Below are 16,250 nucleotides of genomic sequence, written 5' to 3'. Positions count from 1 at the left end.
TCACTCGTGAACAAGACCCCGAGGTACTTGAACTCCTTCACTTGGGGCAAAACCTCATTCCCTACCTGGAGTACGCACTCCATCGGTTTCCTGCTGAGAACCATGACCTCAGATTTAGAGGTGCTAATCCTCATCCCAGCTGCTTCACACTCGACTGCCAAGCTGATCCAGTGAGAGCTGAAGGTCACGGACCGATGATGACATGAAGACAACATCATCTGCAAAAAGCAGCGATGAGATCCCCAGCCCACCGAATCGCACACCTTCCCCACCCCGACTACGCCTCGATATCCTGTCCATGAATATCACAAACAGGATAGGTGACAAAGCGCAGCCTTGGCGGAGACCAACCCCACATGGAATGAACTCGACTTTGTGCCGAGGACCGGACACAGCCCTCGCTTTGGACGTACAGGGATTGGATCGCCCTAAGAAGGGACCCCCACCCCGTACTCCGCAGCACCTCCCACAGTCTCTCCGGGGACCCGGTCATACGCCTTCTCCAGATCCACAAAACACATGTAGACCGGATGGGCATACTCCCAGGCCCCCTCCAGGATCCTTGCGAGAGTAAAGATCTGGTCCGTCGCTCCACGGCCAGGACGAAAACCGCATTGTTCCTCTTCAATCTGAGGTTCGACAATCGGCCGAACCCTCCTCTCCAGCACCTTGGAGTAAACTTTACCAGGGAGGCTGAGAAGTGTGATACCCCTGTAGTTGGCACACACTCTCTGATCCCCTTTTGAAGAGGGGAACCACCACCCGTTCTGCCACTCCTTAGGTACTGTCCCAGATTTCCACGCTAATGTTGAAGAGGCGTGTCATCCATGACACCCCTCCACATCCAGAGCTTTCAGCATTTCTGGTCGGATCTCATCAATCCTCGGGGCTTTGCCACTGCGGAGTTGTTTGACTACCTCAGTGACCTCCCCAGGGAAATAGAATCTGATCCCCCATCATCCTCCGGCTCTGCCTCTACCATAGAGGGCGTGTTGGGATTTAGGAGTTCTTCAAAGTGTTCCTTCCACCGCCCAATAACCTCCTCGGTTGAGGTCAACAGCGTCCCATCTTTGCTGTATACAGCTTGAATGGTTCCCCGTTTCCCCTCCTAAGGTGGCGGACGGTTTTCCAGAAGCACTTTGGTGCGGACCGAAAGTCCTTCTCCATGGCTTCTCCGAACTTTTCCCACACCCACTGCTTTGCCTCCCTCACGGCCGAGGCCGCAGCCCTTCGGGCCTGTCGGTACCTTGCAACTGCCTCCGGAGACCTCCGGGACAACAAATCCCGGAAGGCCTCTTTCTTCAGTCGGACGGCTTCCTGACCACCAGTGTCCACCACGGTGTTCGAGGGTTACCACCCCTTGCGGCACATAAAACCTTGAGGCCGCAGCTCTCCACCGCGGCCGGCAATGGAAGCTTTGAACATTGCCCACTCGGTTCAATGTCCCCAACCTCCGCAGGGATGCCTGAAAAGCTCCGCCGGAGGTGTGAGTTGAAGATCTCACGGACAGGGACCTCCTCCAAACGTTCCCAGTTCACCCGCACTACTCGCTTGGGCTTCCCAGGTCTGTCCAGAGTATTTCCCCACCCCTGACCCAACTCACCACCAGATGGTGATCGGTTGACAGCTCTGCCCCTCTCTTTACCCGAGTGTCCAAACATATGGCCTCAGATCCGATGACACGATTACAAAATCGATCATCGACCTTCGCCTAGGGTGCTCTGGTACCACGCTACACTTATGAGCATCCTTATGTTCGAACATGGTGTTTGTTATAGATAATCCATGACTAGCACAGAAATCTAATAACAAACATCCACTTGAGTTCAGATCAGGGAGGCCGTTCCTCCCAATCACGCCTTTCCAGGTGTCCCTGTCATTTCCCACGTGTGCGTTGAAGTCACCCAGCATCACTATGGAGTCCCCTACTGGGGCCCTATTCAGGACTCCATTCAGGGTCTCCAAGAAGGCCAAATACTCTGAACTGCTGTTCGGTGCATATGCACAGACAACAGTCAGAGTTTTCCCCCCCACAACCCGTAGGCGTAGGGAGGCGACCCTCTGTGAATGCAGTAGAATAAAATAAAATACAAATATTTGTTTGATTTTGGCGCATTTGTGCGTTATTCAGTTTACCTGCAAGCGCTCTGATGCACACACACTGTCAGCAAACACTCTGGTTTCACATTAATTAAACGATCCTGTAATGGCAAATGTTCATGGTCGTAGCGGGTAGGAGACACATGCTTACTGTATTTTTGTGTAGTGATAAAATTATGAAATAAAATATCAAAGCTTTTGCTGGATGAGAAATAAGGGCTTGTGAGTTAAATCAAAGAGCATTAAAATGACGTGTGAATTTGAAGAAATTAGGAGACATATTTTACAATCGTATAATATAATATTATATAAATATCATAAAAATATAAATGTTTTAATAAAAATTAAATAGCATTTTTGAGTTTCAAAAACAACAGTGTAAATGTAAAATTTATTAAAAATAATGTTAACCAAAAAGAGAGACACTTTATTTATTACAATATTTTTCATGTCATATTTTAAAGCATTAAAAAGAAATCATATATCCCTATTTTATTGTTTGATTTATATATTTAAAGTTAAATATGTAAAAATTACTACTTAAGGTGTATGAAGCACACATGCACTTTAAGAATATGACAATTTGGGGGGCCTGGGTAGCTCAGAGAGCAAAGTCGCTGACTACCACCACTGTAGTCATGAGTTCGAATCCAGGGTGTGCTGGGCGTGACTCCAGCCAGGTCTGCTAAGCAACCAAATTGGCCCGGTTGTTAGGGAGGTTACAGTCACATGGGGTAACGTTCTCGTGGTCGCTATAATGTGGTTCTTGCTCTGGTTGTTGCTCTCGGTGGGGCGCGTGGCGAGTTGTGCTTGGATGCTGCGGAGAATGACGTGGGCCTCCACGCGCTTCATCTCAGTGGTAACACGCTCAACAAGCCACATACTCCACCCAATTGAGGCGAGTCACTATGCCACCACGAGGACTTAAGGGCACATTGGGAACTCCAAATTGGGGAGAAAAAGCAATCTGACAATTTATACGACAATTAATCAGAAAAGCACAAAAAGAGACAATTAATCGTCATAATCGCAATTATTTGTTTGACAATTAATCGTCATCGTAACAGCCCTACTTACAGTACTTTACAGTGACAATCCCCTTGGAATAAGCTGATGTTAAGTGACTTGATCAAGGACACAATAGTGATAGCTCAAGGTCTTTTACCACTAGGCTACACTACCACCAACATCAATGCTTTTTTGTCTTTAGTATGTCTCTTACTTTTGTTGGCAGCAACTAAATGACTAAAATGTCAGTATATTTAATACATGCCTGTCCTCTGGAAGGCCTCCAGCTCTTCACTCTTCAGTATTTTGATGGCTGCAATAACAGATTTAAATGCTCCTTTCAGCCGTTTTCCCAGAACCATGTGATCCGGTTCAGCCCGTAGACAAATACCGTACTTGTCCTTGTCAGTGGACAGAGTGAGTTGGCGAACATTCAGCTCCTGATGAAAAAAAAAATAAAAGAAAATACTGTAAACTTTCGGAATTGCACAGATTTGGGAACAACTACAAAACTTTGTATTGATTGACTGCATTTAATATAAACCATGGAAACATTTATTAACTATTATGCTTATTGTTCTGTAGAAATGGAGTCATAAGAAAAAGTATATATTTAATTAATAAACCGGACATTTAAAAACAAATGACTTATTTCAACCAGTCCATCAGATGCAATTTCTTATTCTTTCAACATCCTGCTGAATTGAAAGGACAATATTATCAAGTACATCTTTGCTTTTCTTCAAAAACTGTCCAGAGGAAGGCATCTTAGTAGAAAGGAAGTCACACAAACATATGATTCTGATGTGTCTTTATGACTTTACCTAATTTTTTTTTCATCTTTCACGAACAGCCTACTGACTGTTGTAGGTTTCTTAGCCTAATAAATGCATGTTTGAAAGTCAGTTTTGGAGTTTGCTCTTTTTGTCCTTTTTGTAATGTAATGCAAGCGAGCAGAGGAACTAAAAAACTTGAATAATTGATATTCCATTTAGAAATGTACCATTTCCATGACTTTTTCAAATGCTACATATCGTTATTTCAAATTAATTTGAAAATATACTAATATTTACCTTACAAAGCAATAGCATATTAATTTTGCTGTTGTACTGACATTGGTGTTAAAACCGTAATCGGCAAAGAAAATTAAAGTTAGTTTGTATAAACTAATGTATAGGATACAGAAAACAAAGGCAGCTTTCTTAAAACTCTAAAATAAAGGTATGAATCATAAGGAAGCATTTAAAATAATTAGTGTCTGTGTTTGTGATTAGACCGCTGCATATATGGATGCACAACCTTCACTGGGGCAGCTCATATTTAAATGTAGAACAGGAGTCACAGTACAGTCAAAGTCAATTGAATAAAATATGTCAAGTAATGAAACCATACCAAGATGGATGCTTTAAATGGCTCAACAAAAAGCACTTTTGTCTTTCTGCGTGTTTTTCAGAGACACGCCAATTTATCAGCCATTCCGTTATCATTTCAAAGGCAGTGTCAGGAAGAACATGTAAAATCAATTTTTGACGCAAAAGACAATTATTTACACAGAGAAAACTCTCATGGAGAAACGACATGTAAAACAGACCAAGATAACGGTATCCTCCTGGGCAAAAATAAAAAATGGGCCACGCCCAAAATGGCAAAACATTAAGCTGTTAGTGGTAAGAATTAAACCAATGCAAACCTGGTGCACTTTTGTGCCACCATTTGCTCATTCATTTTTGCTGCAGTGAACTGTTTGGGAAAAGGCTGGAAATGATAATGATTAAAACGTTTGACATAAAATTCAAACAAACATGTAAGGGTGAACAACATTTTCCCAAAATATCTACTGGGATGTTCTTTTTAATAGTTGGTGATCTGCCATACCTGACCCAGCCCATCAAAGACCTGATGGCAAGCTCATAAGAGGAACCAGGGGTGAAAAAAGCTAAATACCATGCAGGGGTTGCTGTCAGAAACCGTATAGCTGGTCTGCGCTGCGTCAGTCCTAATATAGCTATTCTGAAGTTTACAAGACCCTAAAGGCAGAGAAGATCCCTATTTCTCTATCAGCTATTAAGATATGTCAACACTTTGTAACAACAGGTGATGTTAACAGAAAGAAAGGATCTGGAAGGCCAAAAGCTTTTTCATGCAGGGATGACCACCTGCTGAAATTTGCAGTTCTCAAACACAGTAAAAAAAAGCCAACAAATACAGTCATTAGAATTCCAGACCTCAGAAAATGACTCTTTCGAGAAGAACAATAACCAGAAGATTATCTAATGCAGGTGTTGTGTCTAGAAGATGTGTATAAAATGCCATTTCTGTCTCAGAAAAACATCAAAGACAGAATTAAGTTTTTGGCTGGATATGGAATGTTTGGTTCAGATTGATTCAGCAGAGCTGTGTGGGGTGATCAATCAGGATTTGAGTTGCATGGTGATGCTTCAGAGAGGTGTTTTCAAAGATCTGGTGAGAAATGCAATCGTGAATGCATCTCTACCACAGTGAAGCATGGAGGAAGAGGTGTCATGGTGTGGGGAGCCTTTTCAGCTGCTGGTACTGGTGAGTTGCTTCACTGTGAAAAGTCAATTAATGCTTTGAAGTATAGGAGAATAGTGCAGAAAGTCTTGCTCCCCAAAATCTGATTTTTCAACAAGACAATGTACCTGCCTGCACTGCAAAGGACACCAAGAAGTGACCTCATGTTTTAGCCTGGTCAGAGTCCAGTTTTGAATGGGAAATTGTTTTCAACTACTCATCAACTGTTTGAAGCCATCAATACTGAGTGGCACAACATTGACTCTACTTTCTTTAAAAAGCTGTCTGCATGTTTACCCACAAGGCTTAAACATTTAAAGAAATCAAAGGAAAACTATCCCATACTAAGTTATTTTATTCAATTCTTGATAATTTCCTGACCAATGATTTGTGGTTAACATTAAAAGCTTAATCTTTTCCCATTTTTAGCTTAGCCCATTTGTTTTGTCCATGTGCATGTGATGCATGCATGTAAATGTATTCTAATTTAGTGGCCCCTAAATGTATTGACACTTTTTAACACTTCAGTAAAAATTCAAAGTATAGAAGAAATAGAACCACGATTTATAAGCAACGTTTGCCAGTTAAAAACATTGGAAAAGGACGTTATTTTTAAAGACAAAGTTTTTTTTCTTAAGATTTATAAGAGTTGAATGATCATCAGTTATGCTCCAAGTTATGATTTTGTTTGTTTAAACATATTATATATATATATATATATATGTGTGTGTGTGTGCGTGTGTGTGTGTGTGCGTGCCTTTAATGAGAAATAATTGTATTAGGGCTGTCGATTTAACAATATTTTGTTTTTGTGAGTAATTTTTTGTGATTAATGATATAAAAAAATAAAGTGTTAAAAAAACAAATGCAATTAATCATGCCTCAAAACCATATGTAAAATCAGTAAAATAAATAAATAAATATAATTAATAATTATAATATATATATATATATATATATATATATATATATATATATATATATATATATATATATATATATATATATATATACACACATACAGTGGGTACGGGAAGTATTCAGACCCCTTACATTTTTCACTCTTTGTTATATTGCAGCCATTTGCTAAAATCATTTAAGTTCATTTTTTTTCCTCATTATTGTACACACAGCACCCCATATTGACAGAAAAACACAGAATTGTTGAAATTTTTGCACATTTATTAAAAAAGAAAAACTGAAATATCACATGGTCCTAAGTTTTCAGACCCTTTGTTCAGTATTTAGTAGAAGCACCCATTTGATTTAATACAGCCATGAGTCTTTTTGGGAAAGATGCAACAAGTTTTTCACATCTGGATTTGGGTATCCTCTGCCATTCCTCTGTAAGGCTGACATCAAGAGGTCGTAAAAGTCAAAGAACTCTGCGAGAACCAACGTCATAAAACTCTCACACAGATGAACATCTCCACCCAAGATAACACTCCTTACTTGCCAAGGACCATACAACGCAAATCCCATTTTGACCTCTATCTCACCTAAGGGCAATTTAGAATGACATCCTTTTCTGTAATATAAGAGGTTTTCTGCTCATACATGTTTGATATCATTCAAGAGGTCGCAGTGCGACTGGTAAGGTGGTCTCATTCCCTTTTCAGAAAAAACAAATCTCCATTAAGATTTTAGAACTTAACAGAATCATGCACTCTATTAGAGACATGTCCCTCCCAAATATCCCACAGGGACCACATGCTGTATGCAGATTAGGTATATTCTTTGTAAGCATCAAAGGACCTAATCAATCACAAGTTTCAAAGGTCTTTGCCAAATGCTGTATAATTCTGTAGGTCTGTCCCATCCCTGCCTGTATGTTAATGAGGTATGTCCCCAGGACTACCAAACCTAACCACTCCCAAAATTCCCTTGTCCATGGTTTGGGTATTTAAGGAAAGGTGACACATTACTCAGGGCTCTCTGTAATCAGACGATCCCAAACAGTTTACTGTTTGCACTTTATATCAGGTGATTGCAATTCGAATTTCTTATGTTTTGATAAAATGTCTAACTTTGACTTATCAATGTCTAATTGGAATTGATGAATTGATTATGTTACCTGATCAATAAATTGTCAACATTTGATTTTATTATGACTGACTCTGACATTGTGTTTCCCAAACAGATTAAACGATTCAGTATGTTACACGCAAGTCTCAAGGCCAGATTAGTGACGACTAATATTTGGCATCGATTCAAGTGTACTTGGTTTGCAAAGACAAAAAGTGAATTTCCGTTTAGAACAGCAAACGCTGCTTGACCAATCTAAATTTGGGTGTGTCTTACCTCTGTTTTAATTTGATGTTTCTCCAGATAAGTGTATGTGCGAAACCACGCATGGCCAATCCAAAGCTATTACAAGAGAAGTTATGTTGGTCAACTTACATCTGTAATAGTGGCCGTGACCTCTACTGAAGAAAACGTTAAGTTACATTCAAGTGTATGCAATTCCATGGGGCTATACTGAAGTATCTTTGATTGTGTGAACTTGAACGTGACCGATCTCAGGTATATAGCAATTACCTCTGTTTGATGATCCAATACTGGCCGCCTGTGATCGTGAGACCCGCGGTGTAGAGAAAACACGTGAGGACCTCAAAGCGACATAGTTTCTTAATCTAAACGGGTAAAGTATAATTAAAGGAGTTAAAGGAATACTCAAACATTCGCTCACTTTTAATGATACTCAGATATCAATAAAAACCTTTTTCATTTATGGAGTCAGATGAATAAACAAGATAACACATAAGAGAAAATGTATTTCATTTAATATTGTTGTGTTGCGTAACAAGAAAGACAGTAACGCGCAGAGACCTTCACCCGTATTATTGGAGACCGCCATTGGACCGATAAACGGGCTTACACCTCCTTGCAGATCCTCTCCAGTTCTGTCAGGTTGGATGGTAAACGTTGGTGGACAGCCATTTTCAGGTCTCTCCAGAGATGCTCAATTGGGTTTAAGTCAGGGCTCTGGCTGGGCCATTCAAGAACAGTCACGGAGTTGTTGTGAAGCCACTCCTTCATTATTTTAGCGGTGTGCTTAGGGTCATTGTCTTGTTGGAAGGTGAACCTTCGGCCCAGTCTGAGGTCCAGAGCACTCTGGAGAAGGTTTTCATCCAGGATATCCCTGTACTTGGCCGCATTCATCTTTCCCTCGATTGCAACCAGTCGTCCTGTCCCTGCAGCTGAAAAACACCCCCACAGCATGATGCTGCCACCACCATGCTTCACTGTTGAGACTGTATTGGACAGGTGATGAGCAGTGCCTGGTTTTCTCCACACATACCGCTTAGAATTAAGGCCAAAAGTTCTATCTTGGTCTCATCAGACCAGAGAATCTTATTTATCACCATCTTGGAGTCATTCAGGTGTTTTTAGCAAACTCCATGCGGGCTTTCATGTGTCTTGCACTGAGGAGAGGCTTCCGTCGGGCCACTCTGCCATAAAGCCCCGACTGGTGGATGGCTGCAGTGATGGTTGACTTACTACAACTTTCTCCCATCTCCCGACTGCATCTCTGGAGCTCAGCCACAGTGATCTTTGGGTTCTTCTTTACCTCTCTCACCAAGGCTCTTCTCCCCCGATAGCTCAGTTTGGCCGGACGGCCAGCTCTAGGAAGGGTTCTGGTCATCCCAAACGTCTTCTATTTAAGGATTATGGAGGCCACTGTGCTCTTATGAACCTTAAGGGCAGCAGAAATGTTTTTGTAACTTTGGCCAGATCTGTGCCTTGCCACAGTTCTGTCTCTGAGCTCTTCAGGCAGTTCCTTTGACCTCATTATTCTCATTTGCTCTGACATGCACTGTGAGCTGTAAGGTCTTATATAGACAGGTGTGTGGCTTTCCTAATCAAGTCCAATCAGTATAATCAAACACAGCTGGACTCAATTGAAGGTGCAGAACCATCTCAAGGATGATCAGAAGAAATGGACAGCACCTGAGTTAAATATATGAGTGTCACAGCAAAGGGTCTGAACACTTAGGACCATGTGATATTTCAGTTTTTCTTTTTTAATAAATGTGCAAAAATGTCAACAATTCTGTGTTTTTCAGTCAATATGGGGTGCTGTGTGTACAATAATGAGGAAAAAAAATGAACTTAAATGATTTTAGCAAATGGCTGCAATATAACAAAGAGTGAAAAATTTAAGGGGGTCTGAATACTTTCCGTACCCACTGTATGTATGTATATTTATTTATTTTTTAAGTACAGGTTTTCTTACCCATCAAAGCAATTCAAGCTGTAAGTACATGTAACTTGGTGTTTTACAGCTGCGGGCAGTCAATATGCCTTAACAAACCTCACTAGCAGAACAGCCACAGAATAAGAGCCAGTCAAAGGAATGCATCCTTAACAGATGGATGAAGCAGAGCAGAATGCATGGATCTTGACATTAGATTTTCAAACTTTCAACTCCTTTTAACTAGATACAGTGCTCTAAAAATATGGTGTTTATTATACTGAAAACCAGTGAGGTGCTACAAAAGTGTTCGTCTGGAGCATATGTGCATGGCCTGACAATTTAAAATAGTGCAGACAGAATGCAAGAATGATTCAGAAGGACAAATTCAAAAACTCAATTCCAAAATGGATTACTGTCGACAGTAGGCTTATGTTCAATGATATGGGAATAAAACAAACAATATATTTACTCCTAAAGCCCCTTTTTTGTATTGTCTAATCCTCTGCCACAATAATGCAATAAATTTTTTTATTATATGATTATTTTAATTACCATGCATTTCTTGTATGGAATTATCTTTATTTTGGGAATTTTCTCAGCAAATATTGATTTGTATGCGATCAATTGTATTAATTTGATTAATTAATCAACATGTAATTTAATTAATTACATTTAAAACATTTAATCTATAGACAGCCCTAAATGTCATCAAACATTAATACTACACAGAAGAAAACAAGTCATGACCATTTACATTTATGGGTAAACTATCCCTTAAGTGTCAGAATACTATTAGGGGCCACTGTATGATGGTATTTTGGTGCAAGAGTGCTAAAGCTTGTTTAAATTCAGTATTCCCATCCACCATCAAATCTGTTTTTGATGCACATAAATTCATATTGATGTTTGCTTCATTTCTGAATAAAAAGGCTATTTTCTCAAGAATACATTTGTGAGCAGGTTGTGGTGAAAGTATGTTCAAAGCTATGGGGGTATGATAAAAGGCAGGCGTTTGGCATGTGTCGGCCATGTCTTTCACCATGGGGGTGTTTAACAATCGAGTTTGGCAGACACAGAGACAGAGCAGCTAATTTTAGCACAAGGCCCAGCACCCCCATAAATCATGGATGGCAGGGGCTGGGGATGAAGGACACAGGTTGAGTGTCTGTGCTCACACTAACTACAAGGCACAATAGAGGAGAACTGTGATGTATTCAGAAGTTTGAATGACATTAAAAGAGCCACATGTGTCAATTAATGCAAAGCGATATTTGTTTTGTGACAGCCGCCACTTAGGTGATTGGTAAAAATCAGTTGGTTGCAGAGTTCAACCCATATCTTAAATACATTTAATAACCAATTAGCACATGGTTAAAGTCATTTCTGCACTACTAGCATCACCAAAATGTATTGCAAAAATAACACTCCATCTGCAGAATGGCTTACTAGGGTTGTCTCTACATATTACGCTGGGATAAGGAGATCATTTTCATATTGAAAAGAAACGAAAAACAATTCTAGGGATGCACCAATATGGAATTTCTGTCCAATTTCGGAATGGCTGATACTCACAGCTCATTGTGGGTGATACAGGTACCAGGTGCTAAAAGATTTAAAAGCTTGGAATTTTGACTTTGGCTGCTATTTAAGTTCTATTAAGTGCTATTGAAAATGTTCCCATATTGTTTGTTTCATAATTAATAAGCAAAAATAATTGCCTGCCAGTAATATACATACATGTTTTTGTCACGTTGATATTTATTGCCTCATGAAACAAAAATAATATGGGAAATGGTATAATATTACAGCAGATGACAAACTAGCCCAAAAACCAATGCAACAAGGAAATAATACTCAGAGCGACATGAGGTTATCTTTCACGTGCAATGTCGATTGAGACTGCCCAATCTCTGCCTACAGGCAGTCAGAGATTCACAGCCCGCAATCAAACTGTAACAAATTACCTGCAAAAATATCGGCAGTAAATTCAGCGCAATTATCACCGCAACAATAATATTGATATTTTCCCGGTTATTGACCAATAATATATCGGCCGCCGATATATTTTAGTTTCAAAGGGCTCATATTCTTACATTCAAAACATGATCTTTTTCTTTTGAAAGAAAATGGTTGTAGTATTGGGGTCAAAAATTTACTTTATTCCACAACGGCCAATTGGTAGGCATATTGATAACATTAAGTGGCTAAAAAACATTTGTTTCATCATTAAAATGTGTTGCATAATTTTCAATTAAAATGTATTTTTTATTAATATGGCAATTAGGGCAACTTTCCAATGCATCGTGATCTTAATTTGAACAATCTTAATATAAATTCTTAATCCTATGATCCATCCATTACTCTATGCACAGCCCTCTACAGTGAGAGGAATTCACTCACATTTCCAACCAAATTTTACACTATGCCACTAAAAATTTATATATTTGGCAAATGGCTTGTAATTCACTTACCAGTATAGTGGTGGATTATACAGCAGTGAGATCCTTTCAAAGCATGTTGAGAGTAAAAGTTAGTGTAATGTGTGCCCAAAGACAAGATCCATGCAACTAATTTGTCATGGAATAATGTCTCTTAAGACCCTTTCTGTTCTTCGCAGTCAGTTGTTGATCCAAAATATTTTTTTTTAATTTCAAATCAAGCATAGCACAGATGAGATAAAGTCATTGAAATATCCTGTTAACATGCGCTCATATACAGACCCTCTTTGCAGAAATGCCTCTTTACAAAAAAAATTAAAACACACATGTTCAACACATCAAAAGTAAATAGTACATATTATGCATTAAACAATAAACATGTTACAAAATAGAATTTATGCAATATAATTTCATAGACCCTAGAACAGCCCCTGCATGGCAGTACTATATTAGTGTCAAAATGAATTTAAGTGCACAAAGAAGGTTTTCTATGGTTTTGTCACAAATGTAGTTTTGCGACAGCTCAAGATGTTGAAAGATCAACATTGCCTATTAATTGATCAATATTTGCTAGTCTTGCTTCAATCAACTGATCTGCAAGCATCAAATAAAAATAAATGAAACATTTGATGTCCACGTGTGCACAAAAGTGTTACTATGCCTGTCTACAATGCACTGTTCATTCTTCTGCTCGTCATATTTAAAATATTCTCCATTTTCTTTGTCTAAGGTCACCTGCTGTACGATGTTGAATTACTGTATCTGTGAGCTGAACTGATTCTGACACACACATCTGAAAGCCCTTAGGAATACAGAAGTATGGTAACCCTTACCTCCAGTATGTACTTCTGTAGGGATTGGATATCTCTGAGAGCTTCAGGGTCCTGATGGATCACCACAACCTCCTTCAGCGGATACTAAATATATACCACAGCATTCACCATTACGCTCAACAGCCAAGCCATGTGCACAATACAAGACAGCAGGTTAAGTAAACTCGTAGTTACTTGTTTTCTTGAATTCTGAAACAGGTAACCATAGTGACAGTGACAAAAGTAAAATATGAAAGGTGGCGACGTCCATAACACCAGAACGTTTTATCACAGTACACTTACTAAGCACTTTATTAGGAAGACCAGTTCACCTACATTTGCATGCGGTTATCTAGTCGGCCAATCGTATGGCTGCAGAGCAATGCATAAAGTCATGCAGATATGGGTCAGGAGCTTCAATTAATGTTCATATTGTAACAGTCTTGGCCTGTCACATTAGTTTCCCTTTGGTATGTAAGGCTACTACCTGACACTAGGGGGAGGTAGTGTGCTTATTAGTCTGGGTGTGAATACTAGACGAATTGTTACAATATCAACCATCAAAATGGGGAAAAATTCATCTTGAATTTGTGATTTCAACTGTGGCATGATTGTTTATGCCAGACAAGCTGGTTTGAGTATTTCTGTTACTGCTGATCTCCTAGAATTTTCACAAACATCTGTCTCTAGAGTTTACTCCGAATGGTGCCAAAAACAAAAAACAAGCCTTGTTGATGAGATTTTTAATTTATGTGAACAGTTCCTTTAACCGAATACTTTATAAAAACATACATTCAAAAAACACAAAGAAAGTGGGTCCCACCTTGACGGGAAGGGTCTTTCTGTCTCTGATGACACGGCCCAGCTCAATTACTGACTGCATCTGGGATACGGCATTCTCAATGCGCTTGTCAATCAGAGATTCCCTGTCAACCACAAACACACATTAAAGTCAGACTATAAAGAACTGAGTAATGACAACCACAACAATACTAGTCTGGCACATTTTCTTATAGAACGAGATTGCTGAACTGAATAACCGACTTGCCACCTCCTCACGTTCAGTCGAATGGCAGATCCTCATTAATGAATGAGATGACTGATTCATTCATTTCGTTTGCGAATAAGTTAACCAGTACATTCAGTTCGTTCATGAACGTGCTGGTTCAGTGAAGGGGTTTTTGTTCAGTGGGTCAAACCAATGATATGCTTTTGGCTCACGATTTTTTCAGCGTTTAAAAGCAAGACAAAGCCTTCACAAATTGAATTTGCATGTCAACAAATGTACAAAGAGACTTTTAACCACAAATGGTAGGTCTATACCTTGTCAAATGCTGGGCTTAACTTTTATCAAGATACAGAAAACGTTCAAGAAAATAATATATGTATTACACTGTTCACCAAAGCACACAATTTCCACTCGTAATTCCTGTCATTTTTATATAGTATAGTCTTCAGTCATTTGTACACATATTTGTGACCATCAGCGGGAGGAAACAATGGCAGTGAAAGGAAAAACACCCGTAAAGCGATATCAAGCAAAACCTTTAAAAAAACACTTTCAATCCATGCCAAGTCCCAGCAAATGTGTATACAGGTCTGAGGTCAGCAAAAATATTGCCAAATCTGACTTTCGTGTACATTTAAATATATTTTATCTACAATTTACCTCCATCCGGCGGTGAGTCTGCTGTGTGACCGGCGAGTGCACACACCTCTCGTGTGTCACCTTACATATATCTCATTCTGAAGTTATACATTTCTGTGTTGATTTCTGCTCTTATTGGTCAAAATATTACAAAAGCTCTGTGATGATCCCGTCTGTATGAATGTAAGAGCTGCTTTTAACTCATTAAGAGCACAGAAATCAACAGAAACAAATTAGTGAATAAGACTAATAATTTTACATTGTAGTCTAGTGAGTCATGTCTGTGCTTCATGATCCTATGATGTGTTGCTTATTGACTAACATTAGTACATTCACATTTCCAGTTTAATTGTATTCAAATCGATGATGTTATAAATATAATTGACACGTGTACAGATAACTGACATGTCTCAATAAATGACCAAAGACCCACAAGCATTTTTATCTGTGATCTCCCCCTTCATCACTGCTTGTTTTTGGTGAAATTAAGCCATGTCACTTAAAAGATAAAACTTAATTAAAAGAAAAATGAAGCAAGTAAAGAAGCAGACTACCACCCCTGGAGTTCGCGAGTTCGAATCACAAATCCCTCATTATGAGCGCAAACTTGTCAGCCATGGCTCTGATATGCAGACTGTTTAAATGACACTGCGTTGCACACCGGTCTATTATTGTAGTAACATGATGGCATGTAACATCAAAATGAACCATGACTGTCATTACCATGTCTCAAATGCTTCACATGCAAGCAGGTGATTTTCGGCATCCTCAAGAAACAAACAGACCAGACCGGAAAATGTATCGGCCAATGCCGATAATTAAAATCTTTTGAATATCGGCAGTTTTATTGGCCTCTGCGATATATCGGTCAACCCTTAATACTGAGTATTTTATATAATGTTTAATATTATACAGTATATGTTTACTTTATACAAATAAACTGCAATAAATGTAAATAAAAATTACAAAAAAAGTAATACTGAAGATTTGAAAATAACTGTAATGCTGTATACCTCAGATGTGGCAGCATGAGATAATGAATACTTCCTGCGTCCTTCACCTCCACTGATGCTGGATCAATCAGATGACGCAAGTTTTGATACATCAACTCCGTTATGAATGGAGTGAACGGGGCCTGAGGAGAGCAAAAATGTAATTACAAAAAATCTACAAAAAAATCCTGTGCTTTTCCGAGATACTTTTATTTCTCCATCTTATCTCAAAATAATTTCTAGTGAGTTTTTGAGGGTTTTTTTATGCTTAAGTATGTATTTCATCACCTGCTCAGAAAATCTTGGTACAATGAGGTTACTTTGAAGTTTTTGGATTAAAAAAAGTTGTAACAAAATCACTGAAGATGGGGCATTGACTGATTTTTTATATCCTGCTTATAAATATCAAACAATCGTTGGTAATTTATTGTTTATCCAAAAGGTAATTGGTGCTGTAAATTAGCCTTAATGAACCCCTGCCTTTAAAATTTTGAAAAGAACTGAACCAGGAATTCCTATATT

At 39.0% G+C, this 16,250-nt stretch overlaps 1 protein-coding gene across 2 annotated transcripts in view; it reads right to left on the bottom strand.

Annotated features, from left to right (window-relative positions):
* LOC127625691 (isoleucine--tRNA ligase, cytoplasmic-like) overlaps nucleotides 1–16,250 on the bottom strand; it is a 210,136-nt gene that overhangs the window by 34,163 nt on the left and 159,723 nt on the right. For both annotated transcript variants that reach the window (XM_052101027.1, XM_052101029.1), the window contains exons 23-26: nucleotides 15,750–15,871; nucleotides 13,912–14,014; nucleotides 13,110–13,193; nucleotides 3,374–3,548 (exon numbers count right to left, since the gene is read on the bottom strand). In XM_052101027.1, coding sequence (XP_051956987.1) covers nucleotides 3,374–3,548; nucleotides 13,110–13,193; nucleotides 13,912–14,014; nucleotides 15,750–15,871 — 484 coding nt within the window. The remainder of the gene's footprint in view (nucleotides 1–3,373; nucleotides 3,549–13,109; nucleotides 13,194–13,911; nucleotides 14,015–15,749; nucleotides 15,872–16,250) is intronic.

This window comes from Xyrauchen texanus, chromosome 32 (assembly GCF_025860055.1).
Source record: "Xyrauchen texanus isolate HMW12.3.18 chromosome 32, RBS_HiC_50CHRs, whole genome shotgun sequence".
In the NCBI taxonomy this organism is placed as follows: Eukaryota; Metazoa; Chordata; class Actinopteri; order Cypriniformes; family Catostomidae; genus Xyrauchen; species Xyrauchen texanus.
The sequence above is the reverse complement of the archived record's forward strand: the minus strand, read 5'-3'. Positions and strand labels throughout refer to the sequence as shown.